Source organism: Microtus oregoni, unplaced genomic scaffold (genome assembly GCF_018167655.1).
Source record: "Microtus oregoni isolate MIOR12 unplaced genomic scaffold, Mior012 000012F_ref0000307, whole genome shotgun sequence".
Lineage (NCBI taxonomy): Eukaryota > Metazoa > Chordata > Mammalia > Rodentia > Cricetidae > Microtus > Microtus oregoni.
The window spans coordinates 52191432-52207617 of NW_024543071.1; the positions used below are offsets into that span (position 1 = coordinate 52191432).

At 41.0% G+C, this 16186-nt stretch overlaps 2 protein-coding genes across 6 annotated transcripts in view; both read left to right on the plus strand.

Moving 5' to 3' along the window:
• Pacs1 (phosphofurin acidic cluster sorting protein 1) overlaps positions 1 to 16186 on the plus strand; it is a 120620-nt gene that overhangs the window by 28682 nt on the left and 75752 nt on the right. The window lies entirely within an intron of this gene.
• Positions 15212 to 15382, plus strand: LOC121454216 (40S ribosomal protein S29-like). The gene has a single exon (XM_041661462.1). The coding sequence runs from the start codon at positions 15212 to 15214 to the stop codon at positions 15380 to 15382; it is 171 nt and encodes a 56-aa protein (XP_041517396.1).

Here is a 16186-nt window from a genome sequence, read left to right on the forward strand (position 1 = left end):
TGAAAACACACAAACTATTAAAGATAGCATACGTATCTGCATTAACATAAGTATGAAATGTGCATTGTGCACAAATCAAGATGATTGATTCTCTGTTCTGTGTTTGAGCAGGCAAAAGATGTCTGTTAACTTTATAAGTTCATTTGGACTGTATAAGCCAACTTCTATCTATGCCATATGAAAGGATGTCACTTAATAGTAAGTCATGAAGACTCTGTAGCCAACAAGATTTATAATTTCTGATTGTCTCGGAGCTGTTCCCATGTAGAGAGATCAGTATATTCGTTACCTTTCTCGTAGTTTTTCCTGGATTCTTCCTTCAGCCAAGATTTTTCAGGAGGTCTCCCCCAGGCAAATTTGATTTTTATTAATTTTTGACGAAATCCATAGCTTTTCATTTACTGTGGAAACAAAGTCATTACCTCTCTCCAAACACAACATGTTTCCTTACTTTTCTGAAGTTAAGACCTTCTTCAAATATATAGGTGGATTTAATTCAGATTTTCCCCCCACAATTCAGTGTTTCTCAGTAGCTGTTATTTTTTTTGTTCATTAGAATTGAAAATTTTTAAAGTTAATAGAGCACAGTAGAGGACCCAGTTGCCTTGTGTTATAGTCTATTACTTTACTCTCTCTTTAAAGACTTTACCTTATGCCCATCAAAATCCCAGAAAATTCTTCAAAGACCTCAAAAGAACGGTAATTTGGAAGCAAAAAACCCAGAATAGTCAAAACAATCCTGCACAATAAAAGAACTTCTGGAGGCATCACAATCCCTGACTTCAAACTCTACCACAGAGCTACAGTACTGAAAACAGCCTGATTGGCATAAGAACAGACAGGAGGACCAATGGAACCGAATAGAAGACCCAGATATCAATCCACACATCTTCTAACACCTGATATTTGATAAAGAAACAAAACATATCAAATGGAAAAAAGAAAGCATATATAACAAGTGGTGCTGGCATAACTGGTTATCAACATGTAGAAGAATGACAATAGACCCATATCTATCACCATGCACAAAACTCAAGTCCAAATGTATCAAAGACCTCAACATAAAGCCAGCCACACTGAACCTTATAGAAGAGAAAGTGGGAAGTACACTTGAACAGTGTGATCAAATATCCTTCTACATCAACACATTTTTGCTGTTCTCTTTATTCCTTTCTTCAATTCCATTCTCACATGGAATATCTTCTAGTAATATCAGAGTTTTGAGGTAGAATTAGTGAAGGTAATATTTAATCTCTCTTTTTTTAAAGACTTATCTATTTATTTAAGGTATATGTGCACTACATTTGTACAAGAGACCACAGAGATCAGAAGACGGTATTGGATTCCTTGAGATTTTAATTAAAGTTAATGAGTTACCATGTTGTTGCTGGGAACCAAGTCTTTTTTGCTTGTTTTGTGTTTTGTTTTTTGTTTTTCAAGACAGGATTTCTCAGCATAGCCTTGGCTGTCCTGGAACTCGCTCTGTAGACCTTGCTGGTCTCAAACTCAGAGACATCTGCCTGCCTCTGCCTCCTGAGTGCTGGGATTAAAGGTGTGTGCCACCACCACCCGATTGGGAGCCAACTCTTGATTGCAAGAACAGTAAGCATTCTTATCAGCTGAGCCACTTCTCCAAGCCCTACATCCCTTTTGTTGTTGTTGCTTGTGTTTTATATTGTTTCAGACAGGGTCCCATTGTTGTCCTGGCTAGCCTGGTACTCTCTACGTAGACCAAGCTAGCCAGAGCCTTACAAAGATCCTCCATTGGTTTGTTTTTGTTTTTTTTTTTTTTGTTTGTTTGAAATATGAACTTACAAAAAGAAAGAAAGAAAGAAAGAAAGAAAGAAAGAAAGAAAGAAACATGAACTTACTATGTAGCTCAGGCTAGTCTCAAGGTCATACTCTTATCTCAAGTATGACAGGTGTAGGCCACCAGGTCTGGCTTTTAGTAGATTTTTCTTTTTTAGTTAGAATTTTACCTGCTTTGTTTTTATAAATATTACTAGGGAATAAATATGACTTCCCATTTTTTCCCCATCCTTTTTCATTATTGTGACTGAGTTGTAGGCAGAGTTTCTCTGTCTATAGAGGAAGGTTGTTTGTTTGTTCTGGCCGCCTAGAACTGAAACAATCACACAAATTGTATTAATTAAATCAATACTTGGCCTTTTAGCTCTAACTTCTTAATGGCTAGCTCTTACATTTTAATTTAATCCATTTCTAGTAATCTGTGTATTGCCATGTGGCTGTGGCATATCGGGTAAAGTTCCATCTGTCTACATGGCTTCTCCCTAACTCCACCTCCTTTCTCCCAGCATTCAGTTTAGTTTTCCCTACTTAGCTCTGTTCCCCTATAGCTCTGCTATAGGCCCAAAGCAGTTCCTTTATTAACCAATGGTATTCACAGCATACAGAGGGGAATCCCACATCATACAGCCATTCCCAAATAAACACTCAGAGACTTAATATTAATTATAAATTCTTGGCCAATAGCTAATTAGCTCTTACACTTAAATTAACCCATTTCTATTCATCTATGTGCTGTCCCAAGGCTTGTGGCTTTTACCTTGCCTACATGTCCTGCTTTCTTTCCATCTGGCTGGCCACTTCCCTCTTCTGCCCTTCTTCCCATCATTATCTCTGCCCTGAACATCCTGCCTAACTATCGGCCAATCAGCTTTTTATTAGCCATGAGAGCAACACATTATCACAGTATATGGAAGGATTGATTATTCCACAATACTGACTTGTCTTCAGAAATGGGAAAACTCAGTGTTGTCAGAGTATAAATATGTGAGCCATAGTTACTTTCTAAAAAACAGGTTTATGATGAGATGTATACCATTCAGTTTATCCATTAAAGGGGGCAGTTCTTTGGATTTTAATATTCATTCATAGAGATGTATACTTTAAAATTTTCTAATAGTTATTAAAAGTGATAGTCATGTGAAATTGATTTTAATAATTCATAGATTTTAATATATCTAAAATATTATTTCAAAATGTACTAAATATGAAAGAGTTTTCTACTCCTTCTGTTCTAACCCTTCTGATTTTTAGTTTGTTGGTTTGTTTGTTTCTTTTCCAAATAAGATTATCGTTGTATCCAGGCTGGTTTCACATTACTTTCTTCATGCCCCAGCTTCTCACCTGGTACAATTACAGATATGTGTACCATGCAGCTTGTTTTTAAATTTAAATTTATTGAAATTAAGTAAAAATTTAAAATGTTGGGCTGGAAAGATGGCTTGTCAGTTAACACTTGCTGCTTCTTCCAGAGGACGTGGATTTGACTCAGGGCCTTCACAGCATGGTTTACAACTGTCCTTAACTCCAGCTTTAGTGAATCCAGCTCTCTCTCTGGCCTCTCAGGGCACCAGGCACACAGATGGTACACATAAATATATGTGCAGGAAAGCACTCAGACTAGGCTGGCCTCGAACTCATAGTGATCCGCCTGCCTCTGCCTCCTGAGTGCTGGGATTAAAGGCGTGCACCACCACTGCCCAGCTGATAAAACATTTTTTAAAGTTAGAATGTTGGATTTTGTTGTTGTTACAGTTTTGGTTTTTGGTTTTCTGAGACAAATTTCTCTGTATAATAGTTCTGGTGTCCTGGAACTCAGTCTGTAGAGCAGGCTGGCCTTGAACTCATAGAGATCTGTCTGTGTCTGCCTCCCGAGTGGCAGGACTAAATGCTTGCACCACAACTGCCAGCTAAAATGTTGTTAATCAGTTGTACCACCTACATTTTTATTGCTTAGTAGTCACAATTAGCCACTTGCTATGCTGTTTGAGTTTTAGATCAAGAGTCTGTTACAGGGCTAGCTATGGTTGCTCTCACCTTTGATCTCAACAGAGACAGGAGGATCTCTGAGTTGGAGGTTAGCCTGCTCTACTTAGTGAGATCCAGGACATTCAGGACTACATAGAGAAGTCTCACAAATAAAACAAAAGAATCTTGATGCAAGACAATTCTACTTTAGGCATAGGTGATGTTTTTTGCAAATGCAAATTTTTGTGACCATTTGATAATGCTAGATTCTAACTTGGCTTAATACATTAGCAGGTGTGAGAAGTGGTAGCAGCTGTAATTGTCCAGAGAATTCGAATTAGAATTCTGAGACTGGCTCAGGAGTGCCTGGAGCAGTAAGGTCCTTACCAAAGGTGGACGGACTCTGCTTATATTCCGAGGCTTTCAGCAGCTCTTGCATAGTTAGTCTTTGGGACAGTGGCTGTGGTCACTGTTCTATCAAAAATAAACAGTATCTTTGGAGTATTTGGCTCCCTACTGTATGTTGAAGAATATTTGTGTTTTTGGTTTTTTTTTGTTGTTTTTTTTTTTTTTTTTTTTTTGTTTTTCGAGACAGGGTTTCTCTGGTTTTGAAGCCTATCCTGGAACTATCTCTTATAGACCAGGCTGGTCTCGAACTCACAGAGATCCGCCTGCCTCTGCCTCCCGAGTGCTGGGATTAAAGATGTGCGCCACCACCGCCCGGCTGAGGAATATTTGTTTACATGCTAAAGATGTCTTTCTGCCTAAGGCACCTTCTGCTTCTGATTGTTTTAATGAAGAGCTAAATGTCCAATAGGAGAGAGAACAGGTGGGACATCTGGACAAAGAGAAAGAAACTGGAAGGAGAAATTTAGGCATGTCATTTTACCAGCAGACTTGGAGCAAGTTGGATACAACAAACTAAGAAGAAATAAATGAACCACATGGCAGAATGTAGATTTAAAAATATGGGTTAAGTTGTAAGAGCTAGTTGAGAAAAAGCCTAAACTAAGGCCAAGCCTTTCAAACATTTATTTATTTATTATGTATATAGTGTTCTGTCTGTCTGTATGCTTGCTGGCCAGAAGACAGCACCAGATCTCATTACAGATGGCTGTGAGCCACCATGTGGTTGCTGGGAAGTGAACTCAGGACCTCTGGAAGAACAGTCAGTGCTCCCAACCTCTGAGCCATCTCTCCAGCCCCAAGGCCAAGCTTTTCATAAAAATAGTAAATCTCTATGTTGTTATTTGGGGATTGGAGATCCAAACATAGTCTAACATGAAAGCTTGCCACAAACATATCAGAACTATACCGTATCAGAATAATTCCCATTAATTTGAGTGAGAAATTGGTTTATCTAGACTTTTTATTGATCTAACTAGCTAGGTCTTATAGTTCATTCCTGTAATCCCCACACTTAGAATATAATGACAAGAGGCTCCAGAGTTCAAGATTGTTCTTTGCTACATGATTAGTTCAAGACCAGCCTGGGCTACATGAGAGCCTATGACAACAGCAGCAACAAAATCCCACAAATACATTCTGATTAAAATGAGTCTCAAGAACCTCCAGTTTGCCTTTAGGATTCAACTCACACCATTTTTGACTTGGCTGTTTGTATTGCCTTCAGAAGTTCAGCTTAGACCAGGCACCCCATTCTCTTCTGCTCAGCAGGACCCAGTTTGAAGAAGATGGACTTTAGAGAGATAGATGTCCAGGCTAGCCATATTGCTCCTCTGCAACTCTCCTTCTGTGTCTTCCTGATCAAGGAATTTGATATCTGTGTCCTTATCTGTAAATAGAGATGATAGCTTGACCTCATAGTACCAAGATGAGTAAATGGGTGATAGATGATGGTCTTCCGAGGTAATCAGCAAGCTCCAAATTTACTAAGCTTTTCTGAACTGACAGTCTTAAAAGGACATTAAAAAAAAACATGAAATAAGCACAGGAATGTATGTTGAATATCATTAGCTGTGCAAATTAAACAATCTGGTGGTGGCATGTGTAGTAATAAGGAGGAGCGGCGGGGCTGCGTCCCCAGCACCCCCAGCCGCCCGCACGGCTAGCTTATGCCCGAAATAACAACACACAAACTGTATTCATTTAATCACTGCTTGGCCCATTCTCTTCTAGGCTAATTCTCACATATTAATTTAGCCCATTTCTAATCATCTGTGCGTAGCACCCCAAGGTGCGCTTACCGGGAAGATTCTAGCCTATGTCCATCCTGGGTCGGAGCTTCATCCCGGGAGCGGGACATGGCGTCTCTCTCAGGCGTCTGCTCCCGAGAGGAGAACTGTCGAGACTGAGCTCACTTCCTCTTCCTCCCAGCGTTCTGTTCTGTTTACTCCTCCCACCTATCCTCTAACCAATAAAATGGGCCAAGGCAGTTCCTTTATTAGCCAATGACCTTCCTCCACCAGGCATGTGCCTTTAATTCCAACACTGGGAGGCAGAGGCAAGCAGATCTTTGAGTTGAAGACCATCTAGAGATACATAGTGAGACCCAGTATCAAAATAAATTTAACAAACAAAACAAACAAAATAGCAGCAAGATACCACTCAAGTCTGTCGTTAGAATTACCATATGTGGTATGTAAAATTGATAAAAGCAAAAGAACATTAGGTGGGGTAGCAGTTTTGAAAGGTAGATGGACAGTTTCTCAAAAGATTCATCAGTTAATTCTAAAGTCCATAGTTTCATTTACAGAAATATACTCAACAACTATAGCCTAGGATAAGAGAAATCAAAAGGATGGACGCAACACAAGAAAACTTAAGCTGTAGAAGTCTCTGTGTCTTGGAAATGGTGGTGATTATACAGGGTATACATTTATTAAAACATGTGGAAGCCAGGGATGGTGCTGCATGCCTTTAATCCCAACACCCAAGAGACGTGCAGATAGATCTCTGAGTTTGAAACCAGTCTGATCTACATAATTGTGAATACCTGTCCAAAAAAAATCTAAACAAAAATACTGAAACACAGTTACAGCAGGTCCATTTTATAGTATATATTCCGTATCTCAACAAAATTGAAGAAAAAATATCTGTGGTGACTGACATATTAATATGCTTTGCCTCTTCCTGGCGAGGTGACTTTTTATTTCCATACTTCCTGCTCACCTTCTGACTCAGCTTGTGCATTCATATTCCTCTTCCTGAACCAGCAGCTCTGTCCTATGGGAATCTTGTCCTGTTTCCATTTGTAAAACCATTTTGTGATTTGTAGCGCTGCTGCTTACCTCTTGTCATCAAAGCTGGTTTGCTTCAGTTCCAAAGAGTCAGCACTTACAACCCAAGTGTGACAGTTTCACAGTGTTTGCAGCGTGTTTAGTGTGATAGGAAGATGTAAGACCAAGGATGTTTTAAACATTCAGATCTTGAGATATGACAACTTAGCTTTGATAATAGAGGAAGTCTTATTCACGGTGTATCTTGTTGCTGTCTGTAGCTGTTTTTGGATGTCCTAAAAGCTGCACTGAGATGTGGGGGATATGGGATGGTCTTATAATCACACTCGAGTGTGATAATGGGTAGTGTACTTACTGAATATCAAGGCTAGTTTTCAACTTTTGTTTTTCCTCCATTTAGTTCATAAAATTTTTCAATATTTTCTTCTACACTTTCTTTTGGTGTGGGAAGGGGTTGGAGAGATGGCTTAGTAATTAAGAGCACTTGCTGATCTAGCAAAGACCCAGATTCAGTTCCCAAGACCCACATAGTGGTTCACAACTGTAACTCAAGTTCCAGGGCATCTGATGACTCTTGGTTTCCACAGGCACCAGACACACATATGTGGTGCACATGCAGGCATGCAGGAAAACACTCAAATGCTTAGAAAGACTTTATTTGGGGCAAGTGAAATGGCTTAGTGGGTAAAGGTGCTTACCACCAGGCCCGATGGCATGAGTTGGCTCCCTGGGACCTGCTTGGTGGAAGGAAGGAACCAACTCCTGCAAGTTGTCCTCTGATCTCCATACATGATGCACATACTCCCAGATAAATAATGTGATACATTTCTTAATCTTTTATTTTAATTGCAACACTTGGGAGGCAGAGGCAGGTAAGTCTGTTGAGTTCAAGGTCAGCCTGGTCTACAGAGTTCCCAGAAAGCCAGGGCTACACAAAGAAATCCTATCTCAAGAAATCAAAAAAGATGGCAGTCTTTTTTTTTTTTTTTCTTCCAGGACGAGTATGGTGCTTCTACCTGTAATTCCAGAAGTTTGGATGAATCAGAAGCAGGAGCATCAGAATTAGTCTTGACTACACAGTACAACCAGGATTAGCCTGGGCTACATGAGTTGCTCTCTAAAACAAAACAAAAAAAGACTTTATTTTTCAGCAAGCATATATGAATAAAGTGCTTAAGCAATATATAGGATATAATTGGAAATCTGTCCCTTGTGACCTCTGTGTCCTCCCATACAAAAGTCTCAAGACTTTGGCCAGATCTCTTCCTAAGCATTTATATATTGAAATACGGGTTTATTTTATATGAGCAGAATCACCAATAAGTGATCTGGAAAATTCTGTTGATTAAGCAGAATTAGAAAACTGTATTTCAGGCAGGCAAATTGGAGTCTGTCAAATGCCTGTGTGACATAACTGTATTTCCTCATTGTTGTTTTTAGCAGAAAGCAGGGAGGGCCAAATGGCCTTCCTGTTTGGTGTTGACTGCCTGTTTGATTATGAAACCCTCTGAGACCTGGTTTGCTTTCACATTAATTGACCTTGGTGATACCCTCACCTTCCTTCCACCTTTTTCTGCTTTTGGCTTCTGACTTGTCTTTCCACTTGTAGTCTACCTCAGTTTGAGGTTGGTGTGCTGTGTAGAAGCGATCACACTCTCTTCTGGTTTTAGTTGTCTGGGAGGTCAGCTTCCTTCCTTGTGGACACACAGTATAGGCAGCCTGTCATGTGTGAGGGTTTATATTCTTATGAACTCTTTGTTTTGTTTGCTTGTTTGTTTTTGTTTTTTAAGATAAGTTTTTTTTTAAATAACTCTGGCTGTACTGAAGTCAGAGATCTGCTTGTGTGTCGCCATGCCTAGTTCCTATGAACTTTTTAATTTACAGTCCACAAGGGACTGGCTTACAGTTCAGAGGTTTAGTTCCTTACTGTCATAGAGGGAAGCATGGTGACATGTAGGCAGACATGGTGCTGGGTAGGTAGCTGAAAGTTCTGCATCTGGATCTGCAGCAACAGGAAGACACAGTAAGTCTCTAGCATGACTTGAGCTTCTGAAACCTCAGTGACACACTTCCTCAAACAAGGCCACATCTCCTAGTATGAGCCTCTGGGGCCAGAAAGCTGAGAAGATAGAATGACAAAAAACAAAACAAAACAAAACAAAACAAAAACCTCATGAATCAGGGGTGATAGCTTACACCTATAAGCTCCTAGTACTTAGGAGGCGAAGACACACACAGTACTTGGGAGGCAAAGGCACAGTGATTGGGATTTTGAAGCTGTCTTGGGCTACAAAATGGAGAGACCTCATTTCCCAAAACTAAACAGAAAAGAGCAAAGGGTATCCTGTGGTTTTCTGTTAGCTGGTTGCAAGCAATGCACAGGAAATGTTTGAAACTTATTCACTTTTCCCTATAGTAACAAGTATGCCTTTTTGCAGAGAAGGCAGAAATTTACCTGTTGACAAGATTGCAGAGTGCAGAGTACAGAGAAGCTAGCTAGAGCTTTAGCTCTTGCCAGGATACTTTAAAGAAGCCCTTTCTATGGATGTAATATCCATTCAGTCACAACCTGGATGAATTGTAGAAGTCAGCCAAGTGCAGAAGGGGAAGTATTTATTTAAGTGGATAAAACTGGGGTTTGGACAGCTTAGGCTAAGGGACTCAGCGCTTCTGTGTTCGAGTTTTCTAATTTATAAAATGGGATAAATAACCACCTCATAGGGTTGTTATTTATTGTATATAAAGACTGAATTTAAAGTTACCATCTTTTCAGTTACACTTCTGCAATGAAGCATAGTTGATTCACTGGCGCCATTACCAGTTTTCTTTAGTTGCTGAGTGTGTAGGTCTACTTGTGGAGCTTTTTCTGCTTCCTTTTTTGTTTTGTTTTGTTTTTTTGTTTTGTTTTTCGAGACAGTGTTTCTCTGTGGTTTTGGAGCCTGTCCTGGAACTAGCTCTTGTAGACCAGGCTGGTCTCGAACTCCCAGAAATCCGCCTGCCTCTGCCTCCCGAGTGCTGGGATTAAAGGTGTGTGCCACCACCGCCCGGCTTTTTCTGCATCCTTATTGTTTACCTAAAGCCTCTGTGTTGCTTTAGTGATGGAAACAGGGTCATTTGATGAGCTCTTTCATTTGCTTGAGGGTTTTTGTTAGTGGTGGTGGTGGTTGGTTTGCTGAGACAGGGTTTCTCTGTGTAACAGCCCTGGCTGTCCTGGAACTAGCTCTTGTAGACCAGACTGGCCTCAAACTCACAGAGATCCACCTGCCTCTGCCTCCCAAGTGCTGAAATTAAAGGCATGCACCACCACTGCTTGGCTTCATTCCCTTGTTTAATTAGAGAGTTCAGCCTTTTATTGTTACCCAAATATTACAGTGTGTCCAAATTCCTAGGTCATCAGACATTACCAGTTACAGTGCTTTTGCCTTCCAAAAACAGGGAAGCCAACTTAGTGACAGGCACATGCACATCTACTGCTTTAAGTCTGGGCTAGGGTGACAACCATGCTGATTAACTGAATGGTTCAGCTGAGACATCAAGGACCTACGTTCATTTTATATTCTTGCTCTGCCATTCTTAGCATGGGCTCATTCTTTGGCTCTTCCTGGTCTCAGGCAATCACAATTCTGGGTGCCGTGGGTAGTAGATAACAGCTGAGGAAGAAAAGTTTCTTCCTTGTCTGTCTATGAATAGACATTTGAGTGATTTCCCTTGGCTTTTGTGAATAACATTGATGTATAATAGGTTTTATTTTCATTGTGCTGTGGGTGGAATCCAGGATTTTGGACATGGCTAAGCTTATACTGTACTTCTGAGACTGAACAGTACCTCTAAACACTTGAAATCATTTTTAAATGCAGCATCATTTCATTATACCAAATCATAATCAAATTGCAATCAAAATTCTATTTTAGCATCATTTACTATATTAAAAGTCTAGTATTTGATGTCGGGTGGCGGTGGCGCATGCCTTTAATCCCAATACTTGGGAGACAGAGGCAGGCGGACTTTTGTGAGTTCGAGACCAGCCTGGACTACAAGAGCTAGTTCCAGGAGAGGCTCCAAAGCTACAGAGAAACCCTGTCTCAAAAAACAAAACAAAGTCTAGTATTTGAAATATATTGATTCATTAAATTGATGGTTAAGATACTCAATCCCATTGCATAAACATAAGCCAGATAAGTAAGAAAGCTCCAGTGAGGGGCTGCACACCTGTAATCACAGAAGTCAGGAGACAAAGGCAGCAGGATCAGAGGTTCAGCATCATCTTTGGCTATATAGTGACTTCAAGACCAGCCTCAGTTTCATGAGACTTATCTCCTAAACATAATCACACACATAGGGGGGTAGAGAATGAAAGGGATCCTAGAAGTAATTTTATGCCATCTGTTTTGAGGACATTCTGGATTCACAGTGGTTTTTCAGGGTCAGAGAGCTATGTTGCATTAAATAATGAAAGTGTGTAAAAGCACATAGTAGTCACAAAATAGAATTACTATTGGTATCTCTAAAGTTTTTAAATTTTAGTTCTGTGTATTTGTATGGGTATGTGCATGCAAGTGTCTGAAGATACTAGAGACATTGAATAACCTGGAACTGGAGTTAACAGACAGATGTATGCTGTCCACTATGGATGCTGCATTCAAACTCAGGTCCTCTGCAAGACATATACATACTGTTAATCTCTGAGCCTCTCTTCAGCCCTATTTGCATCTTTTTGGGGAGTCACTATAATACCAGGCTATTATTTGACATGTAGAGCTCTACCTACTTCTACTTCAACCTCCCAAGTGCTGGATTAAAGACATGTGCCACCACACCCAGCACCCTTATGTCTTATGCTAACCAAAATAAAACTTGCTGAGCATGGTAGCTCATGCTTATAACCCAGCACTTGGGAAGCTGAGGCAGGAAGTTCATGAGTTTGAGGCGACCCTGTAATAAAACACTACCAAAAAAAAAAAAAACCCAAACAAACAAAAAACCAACCAAAGCCACCAGTGTGTGACAGTTCTTACAAAGCCAAGATTAAGTTTGAAACTAGGGTAATTTAGATACCCAACTCGTTGACGAAAACTTTCCTACTTGAACCAGCCAGGCATCCTCAATACTTGCTTCTCAAGTGTTTGCTGCAGTGGCTCACCTGGATGTGCTAGTTTCCAGCTGTTTTCTGATCTAGTCTCATAGTTAAACACAGTTCCTGCTGGCTAGAGACAAAGGAGGGGTTGCTGGAGAATACTCCAGGACTCCAAGAGAGACTGACTGCTTTGGGGCTTAGCTTCGCCCTTGACTTCCAGTATTTGGGTGTTTCCTTGCTGTGAAACACATCTGTGTTGGGCAGAAGAGATTCAAAACTGGTGAACAGGCTATCCCCAAGGAAATCCCAGTGGAACCTGAAGACTAGGTTTTGCTTTCATTTACCAGAGTCTGACTTAGAATCTTATATTGAACTGAAAAGGAAGCATCAGCCGCTCAGAAAAGGATTTAAATTACTGGTTTGTCCATATTTAGAATGTCTTGCCATCATTTCTTCTGTATGTAACACTGAAATCCTTTGTGGTTGACTGCTGCAAAAAGGAATCTTTGACCCAGCAATTTTAAATACTTTGGACACCTTTGGGAATTTTGAGAATTGTTAATTTAAGCTGTACTTATCCAGGAGAGGACATGGATAAGTGAGCTGTATCCTCTGCATCCAGAGCTTCTGGAGTTTATGTTTATCATATAGTGGCATAATAAATATCAGGTTCTAACTTTTATTTCTGGAGGCAGCAAAGAACTAACCAAGCACAGAGATAAGTGGGGCATAACTGGCAGCTCAGGGCCTTGCTGTTAGTGCCGCCCAGAACTGCAGGTGTGCAAAGCTTCAGCAAGTAGGGAGGGAGGGAGACCTGTTGTACTCTGCTAGTGACGGGACCTCCTCTGTGTACCTCACTGCCAGTGTCTGTGGTGAGGTTGGGGTGTAAACTGTTTTTCTCTCTTTTCCCATCCTGCATTTCTCCAATGTGTTCCTTAACTGGTTTTTGTTTTCCTAATGATTGCTTAGCTCTAGTCAGGCTGAGATTTGTCTTTGTAAAGGTGGCCAGCCACCTTATCTGGTTCTGGGTCCTCTCTGTAAGTGCAGAAGACTGGTTGGTTTTCTTTTTTCTGCCTTTCCCTCCTCATTCTTCTGTCTCCCTCTCTCCCTTCTTCCCACATACTTTTCAGAAATGAGGACAAAAGGCATTGAAGCAGAGGCACACTTTACTCAACAGGTTTCCTTGATGGCCTGATGGCCAGTATTTTCAGGTTCTTAGCACAAACTCCCACTATTCACTTTTTTTTTTCTTCTGAGACAGGGTTTCTGTATAGCCCCGCTGTCCTGGAACTCGCTCTGTAGACCAGGTTGGCCTCAAATTCGGAGGAGATCCACCTGCGTCTACCTCCTGAGTGCTGGGATTAAAGGCGTTTGCCACAATGCCTGGCTTGTTGATGTTTCTTCTGGTTCCTGTGTGTTCCATTTGGTGGCTCTGATGAGGAACTAATCAAAGAGGACTAGCTGATTGAAGGATGAAGCAAGGCCAGAGGGGGATTACAGCCACTCTTGTTCACTTGGTGTTAGTGGTGTGTGTGGATATTGTAGGAGGGGTTGAGCAGAAGTATAAGACAAGACTTTTCCTTTCTCAGTGAGGAAAAATATAACTGGAAAATCACTTCAAGCACAAAGATGAGCAAGTCAACCTGTCTTCTGTGTATAACTTCACATAAGTGATGGGTATAATATGATAACTAGAGTGGCAAATACAGAGGGATGATGCCTCTTCTGACTTCCATGGGCACTGTGTGCACATTGTACACATACATGCATACAGAACACTCATAACATAAAATGAATCAAAAAATATTTTTTGGTGTGTTTTTCGGTATAGAGTTTGTCTGTGTAGCCTTGGCTGTCCTGGACCCGAGTACTGGGGTTAAAGGCATGCGCTAATACCACCCAGCCTTTTTTTTTTTTTTTTTTTTTTTTTTGGTTTTTCGAGACAGGATTTCTCTGTAGCTTTGGTGCCTGTCCTGGAACTAGCTCTTGTAGACCAGGCTGGCCTCGAATTTGCAGAGATCCGCCTGCCTCTGCCTCCCAAGTGCTGGGATTAAAGGCGTGCGCCACCACCACCCGGCTCCATTCAGCCTTTTTTAAGTGTTGAAGCCAGGTGTTGATGAACCAAGTTCAGTCCTTGGAGCCCACGTGATGGAAGGAAAGAGATGACTCCCACAAGTTGCCTCTGACCTTCACAAACTTGCTGTGTATATATGTGCAAACACACACATGCACACACATATAATGTAAAAGACAGTTTTAAATTTCAGGCTGGAGAAATGCTTAGTGGTTAATAGCAAGTATCACTTCTGCTTTTGGTTGTTTATTTGTTTTGTTTTTGAAACAACCTCTTTGAAGCTGTGGTTGGTCATCAACCCACAGAGATCTTTCTGCCTCTGTCTCCCTAGTGCTGGAGTTCACCACACCTGATTTAAAAATAAATAAGCCAACTTGACAGACTGTAGAGTCAGCAGGGCCCTACAGCAGGGGTAGAGGGTGGACAGGAGGAAGCTGTTCTAGATCTTGATGTGGTAGTGGCATGTACTTTGGAACTCACTCAACTGCTTGTTTATATGGTGCATTTGAAGTTGGACATAGTGCCACACAGTGGTGATTCCAACATTCAAGAGGCAGGAGGATTATGAGTGTAAGACCAGTCTGGGCTGCATAGTCAGTTTGAGGCCAGACCAGGCTACAGGGCAAGACCCTTTCTCAGGTTTTGACACCCTCAAAACCCCACAAAACAACTCACATAAGATGGGCATGTTTTCTTAACTGTTCCTCTTATTTGTCCCTTTCCCTTTCTTTCTACTTCCGTGTCTTTTATTACTTTTGGTGCTTAGTACTGTCAAGACCTGGTGTATATTAGCTACTGAGCTAGACCTCCAGCCTGTGTTTTATTTTTTGTAAATTATAATAAAGTTATTTTGAAAATTAATTTAATCTGAGCATGGTCTCTTCAATCTGTAATCCCAGACCTGGGAGGCTGAGATAGGAAGATAGCCACAAGGTCAAGACAACCCTGTGCTACATAGTAAAATTCCAGGAAAGCCTAGCCTACAGTGTGTTATGGTGTCTCACAACAATTTTGTTTTAAAATGAAAAATAAAAGTGTAGTGTTAAATTGGTGATTGCCTTTTGGCATGTCGGCCGTCAGTGAGGCAACATGGGTCACCAGCAGCTCTACTGGAGTCACCCGCGGAAGTTTGGCCAGGGATCCCGCTCTTGCCGCGTCTGCTCAAACCACCACGGTCTGATCCGGAATTATGGGCTGAACATGTGCCACCAGTGTTTCCGGCAGTACGCGAAGGACTTCGGCTTCATTAAGTTGGACTAAGCGACCTCGAATGGATTCTTCAAGACTCTACCCAGTGGAAAAGATGAATGCCAGTCTTTGGACATAAGAATAAAACAAAGTGAAGACCTTAAAAAAAAATTGGTGATTTAGAGGCTAGGTACTACTCATTGCTGATTTGTCCTGCATTCTCTGCTGCTCTTCTCAGCTATCTTAACTTCTGGCATTCAGACATCTGCTTGTGCTGTGGTATCTCTGATGTTTTCTTGCTGAAGATGGACACTTAAAAGAAATCCCACAGTAGCTCAGAATTGAGTATAATAGAGGGTTATTTTTTTTAAAGATTTATTTATTATGTATACAATGTTCTGTCTGCATGTATCCCTGCAGGCCAGAAGAGGGCACCAGACCCCATTACAGATGGTTGTGAGCCACCATGTGGTTGCCGGGAACTGAACCCAGGACCTGTGGAAGAGCAGTCAATGCTCTCAACCTCTGAGCCATCCCTCCAGCCCTAGAGGGTTATTTATTTAGGGGTAGACTCACAGATTACAGTCCTCTGCTGGAACGGGGAACAGCAACTGAATCCCACATCCGGAAGAGAGGCTGGCGTGCACTTTACATCTGCATATAGTGTATGAGGCCACGCCCAAGTGGGCAGGTAACTTAAAGGCTGCTGGCTATAGGAATTCCTACAGCACCTAAAGTTCTAAGCCTAATACAAAATTATATACAATAAGAGCAAATATAAGGTATAAAAATTGGAATTACAACCAGCATAAACAATATCAAGCAAGAAACATCTGATAAATGTTTCAATAATTATCCTATCCTAATGAGTCTAAG

Bases quoted from the DNA above. Each gene is read 5' to 3' on its own strand.
- LOC121454216 (XM_041661462.1), top strand. From the start codon at position 15,212: ATGGGTCACCAGCAGCTCTACTGGAGTCACCCGCGGAAGTTTGGCCAG.